Raw genomic sequence first — 22,106 nt, forward strand, 5'->3', positions numbered from 1 at the left:
TTGCAGAAACGATACTGGACATGTCTATGAGGATAAGTGTGAATCCACAGAGAGTATCTGTTTACAGTTGTCTTTTTAGAAGAAGGGTAGGAACAAAGACCATGGCTGTGTCTCAAGAGATAATGTCAGGGTTTTTTGTTTTGAAGTGAGGGGATAGGGCCTGACCTCACACCTTGGGAGCCTGGCCTGACTCATCTATCCTTTTGAAGTTGTAAATAGGGGTAAGTCTAATGCCACAGTGAAAGGGAACATGGGCTAGGCCCCTTGGCTGCAGAGAAGCCCCACTTGTATAAGAGATAGTGCCCAGACTCTTTGTATTAATAGAGAAAGGACAGGAAAGTAGCCAACTGGAAAACATTTTTGCTGTGGCACAGTTGGTCTTAATTTCCTGGGTAACTCTGAGGATATTCCAAAAGGGTAAAGAAGAGCAATGGTAGCATTAAACACTGTTCATTTGAGATCTAGTCTCTTCCAGTTGGCTGGCTTATTGTATAAGTGAATGAATTGATGTTAGTCAATTAGAGATTATGGGTTTAATAGAATCCATAAAAATCATATTCTTTATTTAGCGCTTAGAATATCTGTGTTTTCTCTGAATAACGATCTTTATTCAGAATGCAGTAATTACATTTATTAAATGAGCTATTTGCTGTCAACCTTCTGTCTCTTTTTAAAAAAATTTTTTTTAATGTTTATTTACTTTTGAGAGACACAGAGACAGAGCTTGAGCGGGGGAGGGGCAGAGAGAGAGGGAGACACAGAATTCAAAGGAGGCTCCAGGCTCTGAGCTGTCAGCACAGAGGCCGACGCGGGGCTCGAACCCATGAACCGTGAGATCATGACCTGAGCCAAAGTCAGACGCCCAACCAACTGAGCCACCCAGGCGCCCCTCAATGTTCTGTTTCTAGTGGAGAATACTGGCGTGACAAGGGAGTTGCTGACACCCTTTCTGCTGACATGGCATTGGTTCTGGGTTAATTAGAGTTTTGGTGTACTCCATTGTCAAGAATATCAAGACCAAGCTGCCTAGATGAGGCATAATCAAGGCTCAGGGTCCGTATCCACGGCTGAGATCAGGAACAGGGAGATTGAAATTTAATGTAAGAGTGAGACTGTACATAGGAACTGGAATCGGAATCTGATTGCTCAGCCAAGATAGGATCAGAACAAGCAACTCTGGAGTAAGTAGGAGAAATAGGATTAGGGCTAACAAGCCAGAGGGGCACGTGGGAGAAATCGTGAGGCCCTCTTTACTTTGTCTTGCTCCTCCTCCTCATTATACCTGAGACATCTTTTGGTTGATGTAGCCTGTGAAGGCAGTTATACCTTTCTGTCAAGATCCTGACTCTTTAATAATTCTGTTTCTTTTATACTAGAAGTTGCTTTCCTTGTAATGTCACAGAAGCCTTTTTTAGTGTTATTTTTCCTAAGCACTAACAAGAGGCATATTTGATATTAAAAGTTCATGAATGGTAGTTGACTTTTTTAATCATCAAACATTTTTTTTTCTATCTCTGATCTTTCAAAGGGGAAAGTAAACAGATTTTGTCCATGAAAATTTAATATTTTGGAGCCAAGTATTTTGAGGTTCCTTTTATTGCCATTAAATAACTTTACATTACGAAAGTGGACTCAAAAATAACTTACATTAGTGGCAAAGTCAAATAAAGTAACAATTTATCTTGCTATCCTACAAAGGTTAAAATGCTAACAATGTAGTAATATAAACAATGGAACTAGCTCCCAAGGCATTAAAGAGATATGGGGGAATTTCTATTTTTAAAATTTTGGTTGAAATGCAAAACACTATTGCTTTCTTAATAAACAACAATAAAAAATAATTAGTTATTAGAACTTCACACATCTTAGTTATTCATATGTGCTTTACAGGGTATCTTTGATAAAAGTTGAGTTAATTTACATGTATCCATATGGTGCCAGCAAGCAGTTCATATCATTTTACCTGAATGTGGTAATTACTATGTCAGACAATCAATTTTAATAGCAACGATATTGCAGTGTGAAGAGTTCACCTAGAGCTTAAAACCATCACCAGCACTGCTTTTGTGAAGGATAATTGAGATTTTGTGTGAAACACTGAATGAATTACGTCTTGAAAATGAAAGGAATAATGAAGATAAAGCGCTATTGTTTAATGGTTAGCCCCTACCAAGCAAATTTGTGAAAATGAAATTGAATAGGAATTTTAAGTCTCAAAAGTGCTCAGAGAGCTTTGAGTGAACCTGAAAGTTGAACTGTGTGTCGTTATGAAGACAAAAAGCTTCGTTACTTTTTCCTGGAAATTTCGTTTCCCCGATCCTTTTCCCAATTAAAAATTGGACTATTAATATGTAGTTAATCACTACATATTGTTCACCAGTGGAAATAAATACAAAAGGGGGATTTTTGGTCTCTTCTAGACACTAGCAGAGAACAATTTGCCATAATTTATGTAGTAAGTAAATGCATTATAAAATTTTTGTGTTTTAGGGATGCATCAGAAGTGGTCATACATTCAGCTGATGCATTTGCACCTGTTGCTTATCTACGCTTTTTGGAATTGCACTTGGAGGACAAGGCAAGTAAATCTAAGATTCAGACTCAACAGTGATTTCAATAGAAAGTTGAGATACATGCACTGGTTCTGTATATATAATTCTATAACAATAGCTAAAAGGGTTAAAAAAAAGCATTAGTGTTTTTTTTTTCATATCCTTAGTGAAGAACTTTGCAAATGTTTATAGTTTTGAGAACTCTATATGATGCAAAATAAATTACATTTCCGAAGAGTTTGCAATTAACTTCAAAAGGGAATCCTATATACATGAAGTAGTGAGAGGACAGGATATTATATAATCAAATATTAAATCAGCTAGTAAAATAAAAATTAGTTTATTGTACATATTCCTGAGAGGAAAGGTTTGAGGAAGAATCGGAGCTTCATTACATGAAGTTTAAGATTGGAGGAAAAGGGGTTGCCTGGGTGGCTCAGTCGGTTAAACGTCTGACTTCGGCTCAGGTCATGATCTCACAGTCAGTGAGTTCAAGCCCTGCGTCAGGCTGTGTGCTGACAACTCAGAGCCTGGAGCCTGTTTCAGATTCTGTCTCCCTCTCTCTCTGCCCCTCCCCAACTTGTGCTCCCTCACTCTCTGGTTCTCTCTCTCAAAATAAATAAAACATTAAAAAAAAATTTTAAAAAAAGAGTGGAGGAAAAAAAGAAACAGATTTTCCAAAACTATCCACGAGAACAGAAGTACAAGTGAAACATGGAAAGTGAGGCAGAAGTGTGATAAAGGGTTTTATTTTAAATACCTTGATTGTCAAGATACAGCAGAATGTCAATTTAAAGATGTATTTGGAATAGGTAAAGATCTGGATTGCATCCTTTGACTAAAAGGTCCATTCCTTGAGAGGAGCTTGGTGGCTCAGTCGGTTGAGCATCCGACTTCGGCTCAGGTCATGATCTCGCGGTTTGTGAGTTCGAGCCCCACGTCGGGCTCTGTGCTGACAGCTCAGAGCCTGGAACCTGCTTCATATTCTGTGTCCCCCTCTCTCTCCACCCCACCCCTGTTTGTGCTCTGTCTCTCTCTGTCTTTCAAAAATGAGTAAACATAAAAAAAAAAAAAATTTAAGGTCCATTCCTTGGGATGTAAAGGATCAGAAAAAGTTTTCCGCATCTTTCATGTTCTGTCACCAAGTCTTGAGGCACACCCAAGTTATATATATGACAGGGAATCTGAAGAATCAAAAGGGTTTAATGAGGATTGGCAAAGGAAGGAAAAGAATGGTAACTCCAGAAATCTTAGAATGAGTTTCCAAAGTGAGAAAATAATTACTAGTGTCCAGAAAAATTGGGGTTGACAGGATTGAAAGTAAGTCACTGAATTAAGCTAGATGATTACTGGTGATCTTTTCCCCAAAAGCTGTTAATCCTCAAGAAAATTAAGTCGTACTATCCAAACCTCCTTCATATCCAATGAAAGGAACCTCTTACCTTCTATTTCTCTGCTACTATTGCTGCCACGTGCAATGCACAGAAAATAAAAACCACCGAATTCTTGTTTAGACATCACTCATTGTATGTTCGGCTTTACCTAAATAGCTCCTTATTCACTTGTTGTTTTAGTATTTCATTGGTTTTCACAGTCCATTTGCCCTCTTGAAAAAAAGAATGTGATTTCTTTAAGGTGGGATAAATATGAATAAATATGGTGAGTTTTCCTTCTTCTTTTTTTTAGGTGTCCCCATTGCCTGACAACTACAGAACATCTAATTATATACATAATTCTTAAAAAGCATTTTTGGACATTGCTTACTAAACTGCCATTTATGGAAAAAATTACATAGTATTTTCTCAATTACTATATCCAGCTCTTTCTTTACATTTTTTTATTCTAATAGAAACATTGATTAGTTGGGGAAATGTGAAAGCCTTGTTCATTCTTATTGGCAATTTCTTCAGGATTCACTTTCTATGACTTGTTACCATGTCCTGTCCATGACCTCTGTCTGATGTGTGCCCTTTTTCCCCTTTATTTCATCTTCAACTCTCATTTCTGTAACATTTCTTTGCTTTCATCACGCTGGTTTATTTTCCCCTTTCTCTCTTCCCTGCTCTCATCTCCTCCAATTATATAATGATGCAGAGCATTTGAAAATCAGGATGAAAAGGCAATCACTTTATTTAGCCAATCAAGTTTATTCTACTGGGTGTCACCAACATGATTTGTCATTTTTGTTTTGATACAGTATTCATTTTATCAACATTATTGGACAATCAGGAAGAATATCATTAACTCTTACTGGTTATTTTGTAACATTAAAAAACACAATTTTTATATCCAAAAGGAAAAAGTCTCTTCAACAAATGGTGTTGGGAAAACTGGACAGCAACTTTCAAAGGAATTAAACTGGACCACTTTCTTACACCATACACAAAAATGAATTCAAAACAGATTAAAGACCTAAATGTGAGACCTGAAACCATAAAAATCCTAGACAAGAAAGCACAGGCAGTAACCTCTTTGACATCGGCTGTAGCAACTTCTTTCTAGATGTATCTCCTGAGGCAAGGGAAACAAAAGCAAAAATAAACTACTGGACTTCATCAAAATAAAAAGCTTCTACACAGCAAAGGAAACAACGAACAAAACTAAAAGACAAACTACAGAATGGGAGAAGATATTTGCAGATGACATATGTGATAAAAGGTTAGTATCCAAAATATATAAAGAACTTACAAAACTCAACACCCCGGAAATGAATAATCTAAGTAGAAAATGGGCTGAAGACATGAATAAACATTTTTTTCCAAAGAAGACATACAGATAGCCAACAGACACATGAAAAAATGCTCAACATCACTCATCGTCAGGGAAATACAAATCAAAACCACAATGAGATACCACCTCATACTTATCAGAATGACTAAAATTAGCACAAGAAACATCAGGTGTTGGGAAGGATGCAGAGAATGGGGAACCCGCTTAAACTGTTGATGGGAATGCAAACTGGCATGGCCACTCTGGAAAACACTATGGAGGTTCCTTAAAAACTTACACCACCCTATGCCTCTACCCTATGATCCAGCTTGCACTACTGGGCATTTACCCAAAGAATACAAAAATACTAATTCAAAGGGATATATGCACCCTAGTGTTTATAGCAGCATTATCTATAATAGCCAAATTGTTAACGTAATTCTTGGGTATTATCTTTGCTGACATTAGACGAGTTTACTTTGAACAGACTTAATTTTTTACAGCAGTTTTTGGTTCACAGCAAAATTGAGTATCTGGAACAGAGTTCCCACTCATGCTCAGCCTTTCCCACTATCAACATCAGGCATCAGAGTGGTACATTTGTTACAGTCAGTGTAACAATGTAACTCACACTGATGCATCATTATCACCCAAAGTATATATATTATGGTTTACTCTTAATGATGTACATTCTATGGATTTGAACAAACGTATAATGACATGTATCCACTATTACAGTATCATACAAAATAGTGTCACTGCCCCAGAAATCCTCAGTGCTCTGCCTGTTTATCCTTGCTTTCCCTTTAACCCCTGGTAACTACTAATCTTGTCACGGTCTCTATAGTTTTATCTTTTCCAGAATGTCATATAGTTGTAGTCATACAATATGTAGTCTTTTCAGTTTGGCTTTTTTCACCTAGGAATATGCATTTAAGCTTCCTCCATGTCTTTTCGTTAGTTTTTAAGTGCTGAGTAACAGTCTGTTGTCTGGATGTACCACAGTTTACTTATCATTCACCTACCAAAGGACATCTTTGTTGCTTCTGAATTTTGGCAATTATGAGTAAATCTGCTGTAAATGTCTATGTGCCAGTTTTTGTTCTCAATTCCCTTGGGTAAATACCAAGGAGTGTGATTGCTGGATCATATGGTTAAGGCTGTGTTTAGTTTTTATAAGAAACTACCAAACTGTCATCCATTGTGGCTACATGATTTTATATTCCCACCAGCAATGAATGAGAATTCTTGTTGCTCAGCATCCTCATCAGCATTTAGTGTTGTCAATATTTTGGACTTTTGCCATTCTAATAGATGTGTGGTGTTATCACATTGTTTTAGTCACCAGCTTTACTCCTGAACTCACCCAAGTAGTAGAGAAGGGGATTCTAGAGGGAAAACGAAGTATGATTTCCAAAAGGAAGGTAAATAAATGCTAGAGGGCAAAAATATAGATACTTTCTCACATGTTTTATCAAAATCACATTGCTATTACAAATTCAGAGTAAATCAATTAAACCTCCACCCCAAATAATAGATCTAGAATGTAGTATCTTGAATACCACTCTGAAAATATATATCTGTTCCCTAAATTCTTTTAATTTCCATTCACTCTATAACATTTGCAATCTAGCTTGACCTCAGTTACTTTGATGAAGTGCTCTTGGTCCTTTCTCAATCTTCATAATCTTTAATTAATCCTGTTCCTTGATAATATTGGCCACCACCTCCTTGAAAAATTCCCCTATAATGGTTACATGTCCCTGTACCATTCTGACTTGAACTCGCTCAAGATTTCTTCTGTTTCCTTCAGTAGTTTCTCTGCTTCTTACCTTCAACAAGTATATACTCCCAAGTTCCTTTTATGGCTACATTTTTTTTAATTTTTTCATATTTTCTGTCTCTGGGATTTCATCTTCTCCCACAGTCTACTTTTCAGCTTTATGCAGATGATTCTCAAGTCACTCTTTTTCTGATCTTTCTGCTGATAACTACTCTTTCTCCTTAAAGATCCTTATTTCCGACTGGCTGCTGGATGTGACTGTATTCAGTATTTGTCAAGTTCATTGTGTACAAACCTTGAACTCATTGTCCTCTCTAAATGTACTTTCTCCTTATTTTTATTATTTAACACAACTGTTTCCCCCCTAATAACTCAGGAAAAGAATACTGGCATCATTTCTTACAGCTCTCTCTCTTTTACCATGACATTAAGTTGGTTATCTAGTTCTTTACATGCTAGTCTAATTTATCTTTTACACCATTCCATCTCCATGCCCATCTCTCTAGTGAAAGTAGTATCTTGCCTAAACTCTTGGAGAACATAAAGCTTCCTGAAGTGGACTCCTCGCTTTCATTCTGTCCCACCGCCATCTTGATTTTTCTTCCTAGATTTTGTTTCTGTGCACAAAAATGTGTAATACAGCTACATTTTTTTCTAAGTAAAAAAGATATTTAGCCACGAATTGAAGACTGTCCAACATGTTAACCATAACATCCTTTCTCAGTCTTGCTCTCAGGACCCCCCTACGTGTATCCTTTACTCCAGTAGTATGGAGTCATTAGATGGATACTCTCTTACTGTGCCTTATGCTTCTCTCCTCTCTTGCCTTTGCTTTTTCTATCTTATTTGTCTTCCTTTCTTCTTCACTTTCTTTAACTGTTTATATCCTACCCATGATATTCATGGCAGATTGAGCTTGAGCTCAAACATTCATGGCCCCACCTGATGAACTGTCCTAACACTTCGTTTCTTCCTTTCTTGTGACAAATAATCAGCTATATCTTATAATGTTTAAGCACTTGTTATTAACACTAGGTCATAAATTTCTTGAGGACTATTCCCTTTTTATCTTTATACTCTCTGTAACAACTATTAGTTCTGGAATAAGATCTTTGAATTTATAATTGTTATTTTCTTCATTTTTTCTTACAGAATTTTATAGACATGTGCTTCCTTTTCCTGTTGCATACCATTTAATGAAATCAATTTCTTGTTTATTTTTCTTTTATCTTGTTGTTAGAGAAAAAAAAAAATGCTCCAAACAGACTAGAATATAAAAATACAACCTTTAGACAGATTGTCAGTGTAAAATTTAAATTATCACTAAGATTTTCACTTTACATATGATGACCCTTAAACTTCTCTATCAAATAATTAATCTATTTAAATTTTATCTGTAAGTTAAAATTGTGAAGTTATTTATGTGAATATAAAACTTATATCAACTAAACAGGGGATCTTAAACAAAATAACTGAATAATGGAAAGCTCCAGGTTAAAAAATGGGGAAATATATTAAAATTTCTTTGGGGCCCAGGCTTTATTGCTTATGGCAAACTTGATGCTAAAATGTACCATACATCACTACAGTGGCAGCCTTGAGAAAATGAAAAATACAAAGCTTTACATAAATCAGCCAAAAGATCATATTAAAATGCATAACCTTTAACAGAAGAATCAAGACTTTTACTTTTCACCATTACAAGCTTTTTCTTCCTTATATAGTTGTTTTAGATTTTCCAAACAGCTTTATGGGAAATAATATTTCAAATTAATTGTTGGCAAAGCCACTGCATATTTAAAGAAACAGGTTCACAGAAATTTAGCCCCAGTTTTATTAATGGACTCTACTATTACTTAGTACTTAATTTTGATTTTTGAAATAATCTCATGGGACAATTATATATTTTACATAATTGTAAAAGCCCACATTCGTGGAAGTTATAACTTTTAAATATACCATAGTCTCATAGTCCATTCTTGGCTCTTTCACTTTATTTTGCTTTATTTCAAACTATCATCAAATATCTTGAAAAACTTTATAACATTAAGCTATCTCCTTGCTTTTATTTTTTGCTTCAATCTAACAAATACCTATGGAGACCTAGTCTGTTTAAAAAATCTCTTAGGCCCCTATGGAATTCACTATAAATAAGGACAAATTACAGAGTAATTTTAATTCTAACTTCAAAATGAAGTTATTCTGGGAATCATGATTACCGGGACAGATTTCTAGTCCATCTAGAGTGATATGTAGGATTTGATCCTGTTTTTCTGAAAAATATTGGTGGTGGCAAGGAGCTTATATATTTATTTATATTTGAATGAGGAGAATATGGATGGGCATATAATAACCAGAGTGATAATATTGGTTTCTTTGGGGGAAAGGGGCATGAAGAGAGAAAATAGAAAAGCTTAATACTTACATATCTATAATTGGTGACATCTTATAATGAGCATATACTTGTACACTTTAAGTATTTGATTAAGAAAATTAACTTCAAGGGGCGGGGTGGAGATGGTGTAGTGAGTTTTAGTGCTAAATATTTAAATGTGATTCTGCAACATTTTAGTAGTGTAAGTAGAAAGAGACATATTAGTGCCCTTTAAAACTTTCCATACAACTCAAGTGAAAATGGTACCCACAATGTGGGTTGAAATCTAGTTGATCCTATACTAAAGTCTACTTAGAGATTGCCAGGGAAAAGTATATGTATAAAAGAGACTGAAAGCATTCAGATGGAAGGCCTCTTGAGTTGTTATGCATGAAAATTTGCTCTCACCACTCATAGCAACGTGTATAAACTGGAAGATCCTATCCATAGAGGTATGCTGCCACTGTTCTATGCCACCTCAAAAATATTTCCTTACAGATGGGACAAAAGAAGAAGGAAGATAAATGATGATTTATATTCACCAACATTTGGTTCAGTACAGCTTTCCTACCCCATTTTTCCTACCTCCGCATCTTTGTCCTCAAGCTAAAGAGGAGGAAAATGATTTGGTAAGGGGAAACAAAGCATTTCAGAAGCTTTAAAACCTAATTCTATAAACTTCAATGACATAACTTGAGATTCAGAGAGATTTTGGCTTTGGGTACCAGTAAGTCACTATTGCTACAAAAGGTCATTGGAGCAGAGTAATCAAGTATCAGATTCATTCAAATTTAGAGAGCTAGTTGACTCATTTCTGTCCCAAATGCATGAATTTCAATACTAGCAATAATATACCACTGTGTCGACAAGTCAAGAATCAAATTGGACAGCGGAAGAGTGTTTTTCATTCCAGAATCCATGGTGGACCTATCAGTTTGGGGGAAGGTAATATAAAATAACCAATCAATTTTCTTCTCTGCTTTCAAACCCTAGTTGACTATATATTATTTCCTAGTGTTTAGTTGTTATGCTCTCCTATGTGGCTTGTTGTTGTTGTTATTTTTAAAATAAAGTTTCTGATGTTTTTTATAAAGTTTCACTTTGTTGATTTCTTATAAAAGAGAAGTGGGGAAAGTATTAAAAGAAATAAAAGAAAAGTGGAATACTGTTCGTTCGTTTGTTTAACACATATTTATTGACTGTTTACATCTATATACCCAGCACTGTTCATATAGTAGGGATGCAATAGTGAACTGACACCCAAAAATCATTTCTTTCCTGAAGCTTTTATCCTATGGATAGCCTATGGATCCTATGGAGTGAGACAAATAAATATATAAACTAAAGAAAATGGTGGGAAAGTTGCCTCACTGCCCAAAGAAATGGGGATTCAATTTTATGGAATCAGCATAGTCTGAGAATCCTGGGCTTCCATGGTGACAGATTTAAACCCAGATTCAGAGTAATAAGACCAGAAGTTTTGGTCATATGGCAGATAGTGGTGGTGAGCTATTACTGTTTGGGTTAAGGTCGGGAAGGGGAGAGGGTCTTGTGAAACATCTATAGGTATAGGCAAAGAGTGATTCAGTGAATTGGAAAATAGGTGAAAAGAAAATATTAAGAATGAAGCATGTAGAAAAACAAAGATAGAAAGCACACATTAGAGGTTAGGAGAAGTAGAAACAACGAAGTGGTCTAGAATACATATAACTGGTGTCAGAAAGAAAGGAGAGGGATAATGGGAAAGATTCAATATCTCAAAAGATAATGACTGAGAACTTTCCAAAGTTGATGAAACACCCCAAGGTACAGATTCAAGAGGTCTTAATGAAACCCAAGCTGAATAAAATAGAATTATATAGGCATATGCTGATGAAATTGCTAAAAACAAATGCAAAGAAATTAAAAACAGTTAAAGTGTCTTCAAAACAGGCTAGTCTCAGACTATTAGAATAAAATCTAGCTTTTAAACAGAAAAAAAGAAAAAAAGGAGAAACCCAAACAATGGAATCATATCTTTTGTAATACTAGATGAAAATAACTGTCATCCTAGAATTCTGTACCCAGCAAAAATATCCTTTAGACATAAAAGCAAGGGCACTTCCAGGATGACAGTAATGGCATTTGTCAAAATTCATTGATGGTACATTTATGGTTTGTCCACTTCACTGCAATTTGTTTCCTCAAGGAATAGGCAAATATAATTCCAGATAATAACATTCATGTTAAGGTCTTAACATCCTTTAACATCCTTTGGTGTGAACCTGCTAATAATAAATTTTCTTAGTTTTTCTTTGAAATTTTCTTAACTTCACTTTTTTTTATCCCAACATTTTATTAAAGAAAATTTTAAACATTCAGAAAAGTTGAAGGAATGATAAAGACCTTCCCGGATAAACAAAAGCTGAGGGAGTCCATCAACTGCTAAACATGCCTGTCTTATAAGTATTGCTAAAGTGAGTTCTTTATGTTGAAAAGGAAAAAAGAAACAAAAGGACACTAAACAGTAACACTAAAGCATATGAAAATGTAGAGCTTTCTGGCAAAGGTGAATATACATACAGAAACCTGTACTACTATGATGGTGTCATGTAAACTACTTTTAATTCTGATATAGAATTTTACAAATAAAAATTTAACAATAAGAATACAAAATATATGAAGATGTAATTTGTGACATTGGTAATATAAAATGGAAGAGGAAGAATGTAAAGGAATAGAGTTTTTTATATGACTGATATTATTAGTTTGAATAGATTATTATAACTGTAAGATATCTGTTTCCTGTAATTCCCATAGTAACCACAAAGAAAATACCTATGGAAAATGCAGAAAAGAAAGTAAGAAAGCAATCAAAGCATGCCACTACAAAACAAACAAACAAACAAACAAAAAACAAACCTGCAAAACACACCAAGGACAGCTGCAAGAGAGGAATGACAAAATAACTACAGGACATGAAGAAAACAATGAACAAAATGACAGTAGTAAATTCTACTCTATCAGTAATTACTTTAAATGTAAATAAGTTAAACTCCTTCAATCAAAGACAGAGTGGCTGAATGGATAAAAAAATAAGCTATACTATATGCTATCTGTAGGAGACACATTTTAGACATAAGGACGTACATAAACTGGACATGAAAGGATAGAAAAAGATATTCCATGAAAATGGTAATCAAAACAGAGCAAGAGTTGCCATACATATATCAGATAAATAGACTTCAAGTCAAAAATTGTCACAAGAGACAAGGACATTATGATGATAAAAAAAAAAAAAGTCAATTCGCAAGGAAGGTATAACAATAAATAAATATACACCTAACAGCAGAGCACCCAAATATACACAGCAAATATTGACACAATAATACTAAAGATTTTGATATTTCTTCTTCAATAAAATATAGATCAACCAATTCAAAGATCATTAAAGAAACAGAGGACTTGAACAATAGTATAGACTAATTGGACCTAATAGACGTAAAAATAGCACTCCACCCAATAATAGTAGTATATACATTCTTCTTAAGCACACAAGAAACATTCTACAGGATAGATCATTTGTGAGGTCACAAAACAAATCTTCACAAATTTAAGATTTAAATCCTATCAAGTATCTTTTCCAATTACAATGAAATGAAGCTAGAAGTCAATAGCAAAAGGAAAATGGAAAATTTACAAAGCTACTAAAATTTAAAAATACATTCTTGGGGTGCCTGGGTGGCTCAGTTGGTTAAGCAGCTGACTTTGGCTCAGGTCATGATCTCTCCATCTGTGGGTTCAAGCCCCATATCAGACTCTGTGCTGCCACCTCAGAGCCTGGAGCCTGCTTTGGATTCTGTGTCCCTCTCTCTGCCCTTTCCCTGCTCATACTCTGTCTCTCTCTCTCTCTCTCTCTCTCTCTCTCTCTCAAAAATAAATAAACATTAAAAAAAAATACGTTCTTGAACAATCAATAGGTCAAAGAAAAAAGTCATAAGAAATTAGAAAATATCTTAAGAAAAAAAATAACAGGGGCACCTGGGTGGCTAGTCTGTTGAGCATCCGACTCTTGATTTTAAGTCAGGTCATGATCCCAGGGTCATGGGATCAAGCCCCACACTGAGCTCCATGCTGAGAGTGGAGCCTGCTTAAGATTGTCCCTCTGCCCCTCCCCACCGCTCAGCACTATCTCTCTAAAAGAAAAAAAGGAAAAAAAAAAATACCAAAACTTAGGAGATACAGCAAAAGCAGCACCAAAAGGTAAATTTATAGCAGTGAACACATACATTAAAAACAAAAGCAAGGTGTGGGGGCAGGGGGGTGACTCCTGGGTGGCTCAGTCAGTTAAGCAACTAACTTTGGCTCAGGTCAGGATCTCACAGTTTGTGGGTTCAAGCCCTGCATCAGTTTCCACGCTGACAGTGCAGAGCCTGCTTGGGATTCTCTCTCTATCACACTCTCTCTGTCCCTCCCCACTTGTGCTTTCTCTCTCTCTCAAAATAAATAAAATTCTTAAAAATTAAAAAAAAAAAAAGCAAAGATCTCAGATCTACAATGTAACTTTACATTTCAGGGAACTAGAAAAAGAACACACTAAATTGAAAGCTAGCAGAGGAAAGGAAATAATAAAGATTAAAACAGGAATAAAAGAGAATAAACAATAGAAAAAAAATGAAACAGTTTTTTTTTAAATATCAACAAAATTGACAAACTTTAGCGAGACTAAGAAAAGTAGAAGACTCAACAAAAATAAAATATAATAGAGGAAACATTGCAATTGGTGTAACAGAAATAAACAGGATAAGAGACTACTACTATAACAATTATATGCCAACAAATTGGATAACCTACAAGAAATGGATAAAGCTCTAGAAATATACAACCTACCAAGACTAAATCATGAAGAATTTTAAATCTGAGAATAACTGTTACTAGTAAGGAGATGAAATTAGTAATCAAAACTTCCCAACAAAGAAAAACCCAGAACCAGATGACTTCACTGAAAAATTCTATGAAACTTTTAAAGAAGAATTAACAGGAATTCTTAAACTCTTCCAAGAAAGTGAAGAGGAGGGAATACTTTCAAACTCATTTTATGAAGCTGGTATTACCCTGATACCAAATCAGGCAAAGATAATACAAGAAAAGTATAGTCCAATATCCCTGATGAATGTTGACACAAAAATCCTCAACAAAATATAAGCAAACTAAACTCAACAATACATTAAAACTGTTATATACCAAGACCAAGTGAGATTTATTCATTTAATATGAAGATGGTTCAGGATATGAAAATCAAACAATATATCACTTTAGTAAACGGCAGTAACTACCTATCTCAATTGATAGAGCAAAAGCATTTGACACAATTCAACACACTTTCATGATGGAAACACTCAGCAAACTAAAATTATAAGGAAATTACCTCCACAGAATAAAAACCATAAATGAAAGCCCATAGCTATCATTATTCTCAAAGGTAAAAAAACAAACTTTCCCTCTAAGATTAGGAACAAGGCAAGGATTCCTTTCTCACCATTTCTATCCAACAGTACTAAAAGCCCTAAACAGAACAATTAGATAAGAAAAAGAAATAAAAGGCATCCAAATCAAAAAGGAAGAAGTAAAATTTTCTCTGTTGGCAGATGCTATGTTCTTACATGTAGAAAACCTTAAGGAAGGATTTTTTTCAAAAAAAATTGTTAGAGGCGTGCCTGGGTGGCTTAGTTGGTTAAGCATCTGACTTCAGCTCAGGTCATGATCTTACGGTTTGTGAGTTCAAGGCCCACGTTGGGGCCTGTGCTGATGGCTCAGAGCCTGGAGCCTGCTTTGGATTCTGTGTCTCCCTCTCTCTTTGCCTCTCTCTGTCTTTTTCTCTCTCTCTCTGTATATCTCTCTCTCAAAAATAAACAAACATTCAAAAAATTGTTAAAACTTAATAAGTGAATTCAGCAAAGTTGCAAGATATGAAACTAGTTGCAACGCACGAAACCAGTTGCATTTCTATACATTAAAAACAATCTGTAAAGGAAATTAAGAAAATAGTCCTGTTCACAATTGCCTCAAAAATAATAAAATTCTTAGGTGTAAACTTAGCCAAGAAGATGAATAGCTTATACAGTAAAAACCACAACAAAAAAATGCTGAAAAAAATTAAAGAAGACAAATAAACAGTAAGAGGTTCCATGTTTGCAGGTTGGAAGACTTATTATTGTCAAATTATCCATACTACCCAGAATAATCCAAAAATTTAATGCAATCCCTATCAAAATCCCAATTGCTTTTTTTAATTGTTATTTTGCAGAAATAGAAAAGACCAGCCTAAAATTCATATACACTCTCAAAGGACCCCAAATAGCCCAGTAATCTTGAAAAAATAACAATGCTTTATACTTTCTAATTTTAAAAAATATTACAAAGTTACAGTAGTTAAAACAGTATGGTACCAACATAAAGAATAGAGAACCCAGAAATACACCCTCTTGTATATGGTCAAATGCCTTCAACAAGAGTACCAAGGCTACACAATAGGGAAAGAATGCCATTTTCAACAAATGGTGTTGAGAAAACTGGAAATCCATAAACAAGAGAACAAATTTGGGCTCTTCCCTTGCACTATTTATAAAAATTAATTCAAAATGGATTAATGACCTAAACATAAGACCTGAAACTATAAAACTCCTAAAAAAACATAGGAGAAAATCTTCATGATACTGGATTTGATAGTGATGTCTTGGATATGACTCCAAAAACACAGAACACAAAAGCAAGAATAGACAAATGGACTACATCCAACTTAAAAACTTATGCACAGAAAATAAATCAATCAACAACACAGTGAAAAGGCAACTTATATAATGGAAGAAAACATCTGCAAATCATATTAGTGGGATGCCTGGGTGGCACAATCAGTTGAGCGTCCAACTCTTGATTTCATCCCAGATCTCACCTCAGTGTGGAGCCTGCTTAGGATTCTCTCTCCCCCACTCTCTCTCTGCCTCTCTGCTGCTCATGCTCTCTCTCAAAATGGATACATAAACATTAAAAACACACACACATTATTATACAAGATATATAAAATACTCTAACTCAATGACAAAAATAATCCAATTAAAAATAGCAAAGGACTTGAATATACTCTCTCCAATGAAGGTAGACAAATGGCCAACAGCTGTATAAAAAAATGTTTAGCATCACTAATTATTAGGGATATGCAAATAAAAACCACAGTGATATATCTCCTCTTTCAGTAGGGTTGCACTATCAAAAATGGAAGAGGGGTGCCTGGGTGGCTCAGTCAGTCGGTTAAGTGTCAGACTTCAGCTCAGGTCATGATCTCGCAGTTTGTGGTTCGAGCCCCACATCAGTCTCTGTGCTGACAGTTCAGAGTTTGGGCTTTGGATTCAGTGTCTCCCTCTCTCTCTGACCACCCCCTGCTTGCACTTTCTCTCTCTGTCTCAAAAATAAATTAACTTTTTAAAATAATTTTAAAAGAAAGGAGAGAAGGAGAATAAGGAAAAGGTAGATGAGGAGAAGAATAAGGAGGAGGAGAAGGAGGAGGAGAAATACCAAATGGTAGTGAGGATGTGGAGAAATGGAAACACTCATGCACTTTTCGTAAGAATGTGATGGTGCAGCCATTATAGAAAAACAATACAGAGATTACTCAAAAAATTAAAAATAGAACATGACCCAGAAATCCTTCTGGGTGTTTATCCAAAAGAATTGAAATTAAGGTCTTAAAGAGTACTATCACACTCATTGTAGCATTATTCACAATAGTTGATATGTGGCAACAACCTAAATATTCACTAAGAAATGAATGGCTAATGAAAAGTGGTATATACATACAGTGGACTATTATTCAGTCTTAAAAAAAAGGAAATCCTGTCATATGCAACATCATGGGCAAACCTTTAGATTATTATGCTATGTAAAATAAGCCCATCATAAAAAAAGACAATTGCTTCATGATTCTACTTATCTGAAATATCTAAAGTGCTCAAACTCTTAGAAACAGAAAGTATAATATTGGTTGCCAGGACCTAGGGGGAGGGAGAACTGAATATTTGTTCAGTGAGTATATACTATCAGTTTTACAAGATGAAAAATTCTAGAGATCTGTCACACAATATGTATATAGTTAACATGGCTGTACTGTACATTTGAAAATGGTTAAGATGGTAAATTTTATGTTGCAAGTTTTTAATTATAATTTTAAAAAGATAGATTGAAAATATTCATATATGTGGAAATTAAACAAATTTCTAAGTAATCCATGATACACAGAATAAATCCCAAGGGAAGTTAATAATTTCTTGAACAAATTGCCAATGAAAAATTTGACATATCAAAATTATAAAATAACATTAATGCAGTATTTCTAATGTAATCTATAGCCTCAAATATATATCTACATATATAGCTTCAAATATATATCTACATAGGTATTTATATAGATGTAGACATATATTAGATAAGAAGGATGGCTGAAAATTAATGAGCTAAGCCATCATCATAAGAAGTTAGATAAAAAATAGCAATTTAACCCAAAGAAACAAAAATAATAGAGTTTAAAAAGAAATTAAATAGAATATAAACATACAGTAGAGAGATCACCAAAGCCAACAGTTCATTCTTGGAAATGACTAAACTGAATTCATCCCTGGCAACACTGAGATTGAAGTGAAGGCACAAATAGAGTTGATCCTTGAACAACATAGGTTTGAACTGCGTAGGTCTGCCTGAACATGGATTTTTTTTCCATAAAGATGTTACTGTAAATATATTTTCTCTTCCTTGTGATTTTCTTAACATTTCCTTTACTATTTTACTTCATTGTAAGAATATAGTATATAATACATAGAACATCCAAATTATGTGTTACTTGACTGACTGTTGATGTAATCTGTAAGGCCTCTAGTCAACAGTGGGCTATTAGTAGTTACATTTTTAAGGAGTCAAAAGTTATATGTGGATTTTCAACTGCACAAGGGTTTGGTGTCTCTAACCCTCCATGTTGTTCAAGGGTCAACTATGAACAGTACCAGAAATCTTAAAAGGAAGACATCCTTATGGTTCTTTCAGATGTTAAAAGGAAAAAAGAAGATACTGCCAACCACTTCATGCTAATAAACTTGAAAACCTAGATGAATTGGAAATGTTCCTTTAAAAAAAAAACTGACACCAGAAATAATTCAGCAAATCTGAATAGTCCTTTGTATTAGATAAATTTATTACTAAAGATCTTCACACACTTCCAGGTCTAAATGGGTTCACTTGTAAGTTTTACCAAGAATTTAAGGGCAAAATTGCCAATTTTATAGAAACTTTTCAAAAAAAAACAGCAGAGGAGACTCATTATTTTGTTACTATAATGTTATTTAGCTATTACAATGTAGATTCTGTTAAGTATAACTGACATTTCTGTTTACAATGCTTTGGAAAGGATGACTGCATATCCTTTCAGTGTTATTCTGGGGTATTATTAAGCCCACTCAAGGAATATTTCATTGTCTAGGAGATGAACTTGTATTTCACTTAAAATTTACTGATTAAGGCCTAGACTCTGTGAAGTTGCTAATTGATATGTAGATTTTTGCTCAGCAGGGATGTGAATGCTTTCTGTGAAGTAGAACAGAGCCCTGCAGGACATTAACCATTTTTGTATATTTATCCCTGTCTTATTCTAGAGTTCTTTCATTAGTGTAACTTCTCTAATTTCCTTGGACTAGCTTTACTCAGTGGGTAAAATCAATCTTTACAGATATTTGATATATGTTCAATCTATATTTGTCTTAGATTCATGATTCTAATTTTTTTAAATATACTTGGAAATAACAAAATCTGGTAATTAAGGAATTTATTAAGAAATTTAAAAAATAGTAAAGCAATCACAGTCATAAACATAGATTTTTAAATCCTTCAAAAAATATTATCAAATAGCACCTGTAATGTATAAAATGAATAAGCAAGTTAGGTTATTCCAGGAATGCAAGGCTGACTTAACAACTGGAAATCAGTCAATGAATTCACCAATAAACAAAATAACAAAGACAAAAGCATAGGACCATTGCCAATGATGCAGCAAACATCCTACTTTCAGTGTGAGTTGATGAAATCTTTTCATCTGAGTTTAAAGACACGATAAAAATGCTTGAAATCATTACTTCTGTTCAACCAGTAGAGAAGGCAAGAAAAATAAATAAATGTATAAGTTAGGGAAAGGAAGAAATAAACCTATTATTATTTGAAGATTATAAGTGTATAAATAGAAAACGTAAAACAAATCTACAAACTTCTTAGAATCAATAGTAAGTTTTGTAAAGTTTCTGGATACAAGGTTAATTTAGAAAAAAGTTTTATTTATGTATTCCCAAAAAGAGAAAGGGATCCAGGCTGACTTTCACTTTCATGTTGACCAACCTTGAACAAATTTTCTAACCTCTCTTGTCCCAGTTTACCCTTTAAATTAGGGATGATAATATTGAATTTTATAGATCATAAACCATGTTTTCCATACTTTAACATCTTTGAAATTATGTGTCTCACAGTGGATGTTGTCTTGGATTTGATGAATGTAAGGTAATTTCGAAGATTAAGTAAATAAATATAAGGTATGCCTGGCGCTTAATAAATGTTCAATAAACATTAGCTATAATTATAGTTTTCTTACATTATGTTTTCTAACAAGTTATTGTTTGCATAAAGCTTCTGGTTTTTTATAAATTGACTTTATAGCACTAACTCAAAAAAATTTTATTATTTCTAGTATCTTTGTTGTTAATTCTCTTGGATTTCCCAAGAATATACAAGTGACCCTTGAACAACACAGGTTTGAACTACATGGGCCTGTTATATACAGATTCATTTTTTAATACAATACTGTAAATGTATTTAGTCTTCCTTATGATTTTCTTAACATTTTCTTTGCTCTAGCTTGCTTTATTGTAATAATTCATTATATAATAAATATAACATTTAAATGTGTGTTAACTGACTGTTTATGTCATCCATAAAGTTTCCAGTCAACAGTGAGCTCTTAGTAGGTAAGTTTTTAAGGAGTCAAAAGCTATACACAAAATAAGCCAGTCAGAGAAACACCAATACCATATGATCTCACTTATATGTGAAATTTAAAAAACAAATGAACATGATGGGGGGTGGGGGGCGAAGAGAGGCAAACCAAAAAACATACTCTTAACTATAGAGAACAAACTGATGGTTACCAGAGAGGAGGTGGGTAGGGGATGGGTGAAATAGGTGAAGGGGATTAAGGAGGGCACTTGTGATGAGCACTGGTTGTTGTATGTAAGTGATGAATCACTAAATTCTACACCTGAAACTAATATTACACTATATGTTAACGAACTGGAATTTAAATGAAAATTTGGAAAAAGGGAAAGTAAGTTATATGCAGATTTTCAACTGCACAGGGAGGTCAGCATCCTCCTCATTGTTCAAGGGTCAACTGTATATGTACCAACCAATTAGGATATTTTTACATCTCACTTATTCTTCTTAAGTTTTACTTTTTAAGTAACTTAAGAACAATTACAATAACAATAGCAGTGATAGCAATAATAATAATGACAATAATGAAAGCCAACACTAATGCAGAACTTACTGTATATACCAGATACTCTTCTAAGCATTTTAAATATGGACATGCTTGCATTTTCTTTTTAAGGGCAATAGTTAAATTATAGTACACCAGCTCAATGTAAGACATCCATTGAAAATATTTATTATACAGGGTATACAACATTGATAATTACATATTGCATACCATTAAATGCACAATTTTATTTTATTTTATTTTATTTTCAATATATGAAGTTTATTGTCAAATTGGTTTCCATACAACACCCAGTGCTCATCCCAAAAGGTGCCCTCCTCAGTACCCATCACCCACCCTCCCCTCCCTCCCACCCCCCATCAACCCTCAGTTTGTTCTCAGTTTTTAACAGTCTCTTATGCTTTGGCTGTCTTCCACTCTAACCTCTTTTTTTTTTTTTCCTTCCCTTCCCCCATGGATTTCTGTTAAGTTTCTCAGGATCCACATAAGAGTGAACACATATGGTATCTGTCTTTCTCTGTATGGCTTATTTCACTTAGCATCACACTCTCCAGTTCCATCCATGTTGCTACAAAGGGCCATATTGCATTCTTTCTCATTGCCACATAGTACTCCATTGTGTATATAAACCACAATTTCTTCATCCATTCATCAGTTGTTGGACATTTAGGCTCTTTCCATAATTTGGCTATTGTTGAGAGTGCTGCTATAAACGTTGGGGTACAAGTGCCCCTATGCATCAGTACTCCTGTATTCCTTGGGTAAATTCCTAGCAGTGCTATTGCTGGGTCATAGGGTAGGTCTATTTTTAATTTTTTGAGGAACCTCCACACTGTTTTCCAGAGCGGCTGCACCAATTTGCATTCCCACCAACAGTGCAAGAGGGTTCCTGTTTCTCCACATCCTCACCAGCATCTATAGTCTCCTGATTTGTTCATTTTGGCCACTCTGACTGGTGTGAGGTGATATCTGAGTATGGTTTTGATTTGTATTTGTTGATGAGGAGCGATGTTGAGCATCTTTTCATGTGCCTGTTGGCCATCTGGCTGTCTTCTTTAGAGAAGTGTCTATTCATGTTTTCTGCCCATTTCTTCACTGGATTATTTGTTTTTTGGGTGTGGAGTTTGG

General features: G+C 34.5%; 1 protein-coding gene across 12 annotated transcripts in view; it reads left to right on the forward strand.

Annotated features, from left to right (window-relative positions):
- DPH6 (diphthamine biosynthesis 6) overlaps nucleotides 1–22,106 on the forward strand; it is a 433,974-nt gene that overhangs the window by 166,281 nt on the left and 245,587 nt on the right. For 11 of the 12 annotated variants that reach the window (XR_008299245.1, XR_008299248.1, XR_008299243.1 and 8 more), the window contains exon 8: nucleotides 2,491–2,578. Coding sequence is in view for 1 of the 12 variants with exons in the window: in XM_027066888.2 (XP_026922689.1) it covers nucleotides 2,491–2,578; nucleotides 4,239–4,292 (142 nt within the window). In the remaining 11 variants the exon portion in view is untranslated. Of the gene's footprint in view, nucleotides 1–2,490; nucleotides 2,579–4,238; nucleotides 5,563–22,106 lie in introns of those variants that run through there. The other variant, XM_027066888.2, reaches the window with a different exon arrangement.

This window comes from Acinonyx jubatus, chromosome B3 (assembly GCF_027475565.1).
Source record: "Acinonyx jubatus isolate Ajub_Pintada_27869175 chromosome B3, VMU_Ajub_asm_v1.0, whole genome shotgun sequence".
Taxonomy (NCBI): domain Eukaryota; kingdom Metazoa; phylum Chordata; class Mammalia; order Carnivora; family Felidae; genus Acinonyx; species Acinonyx jubatus.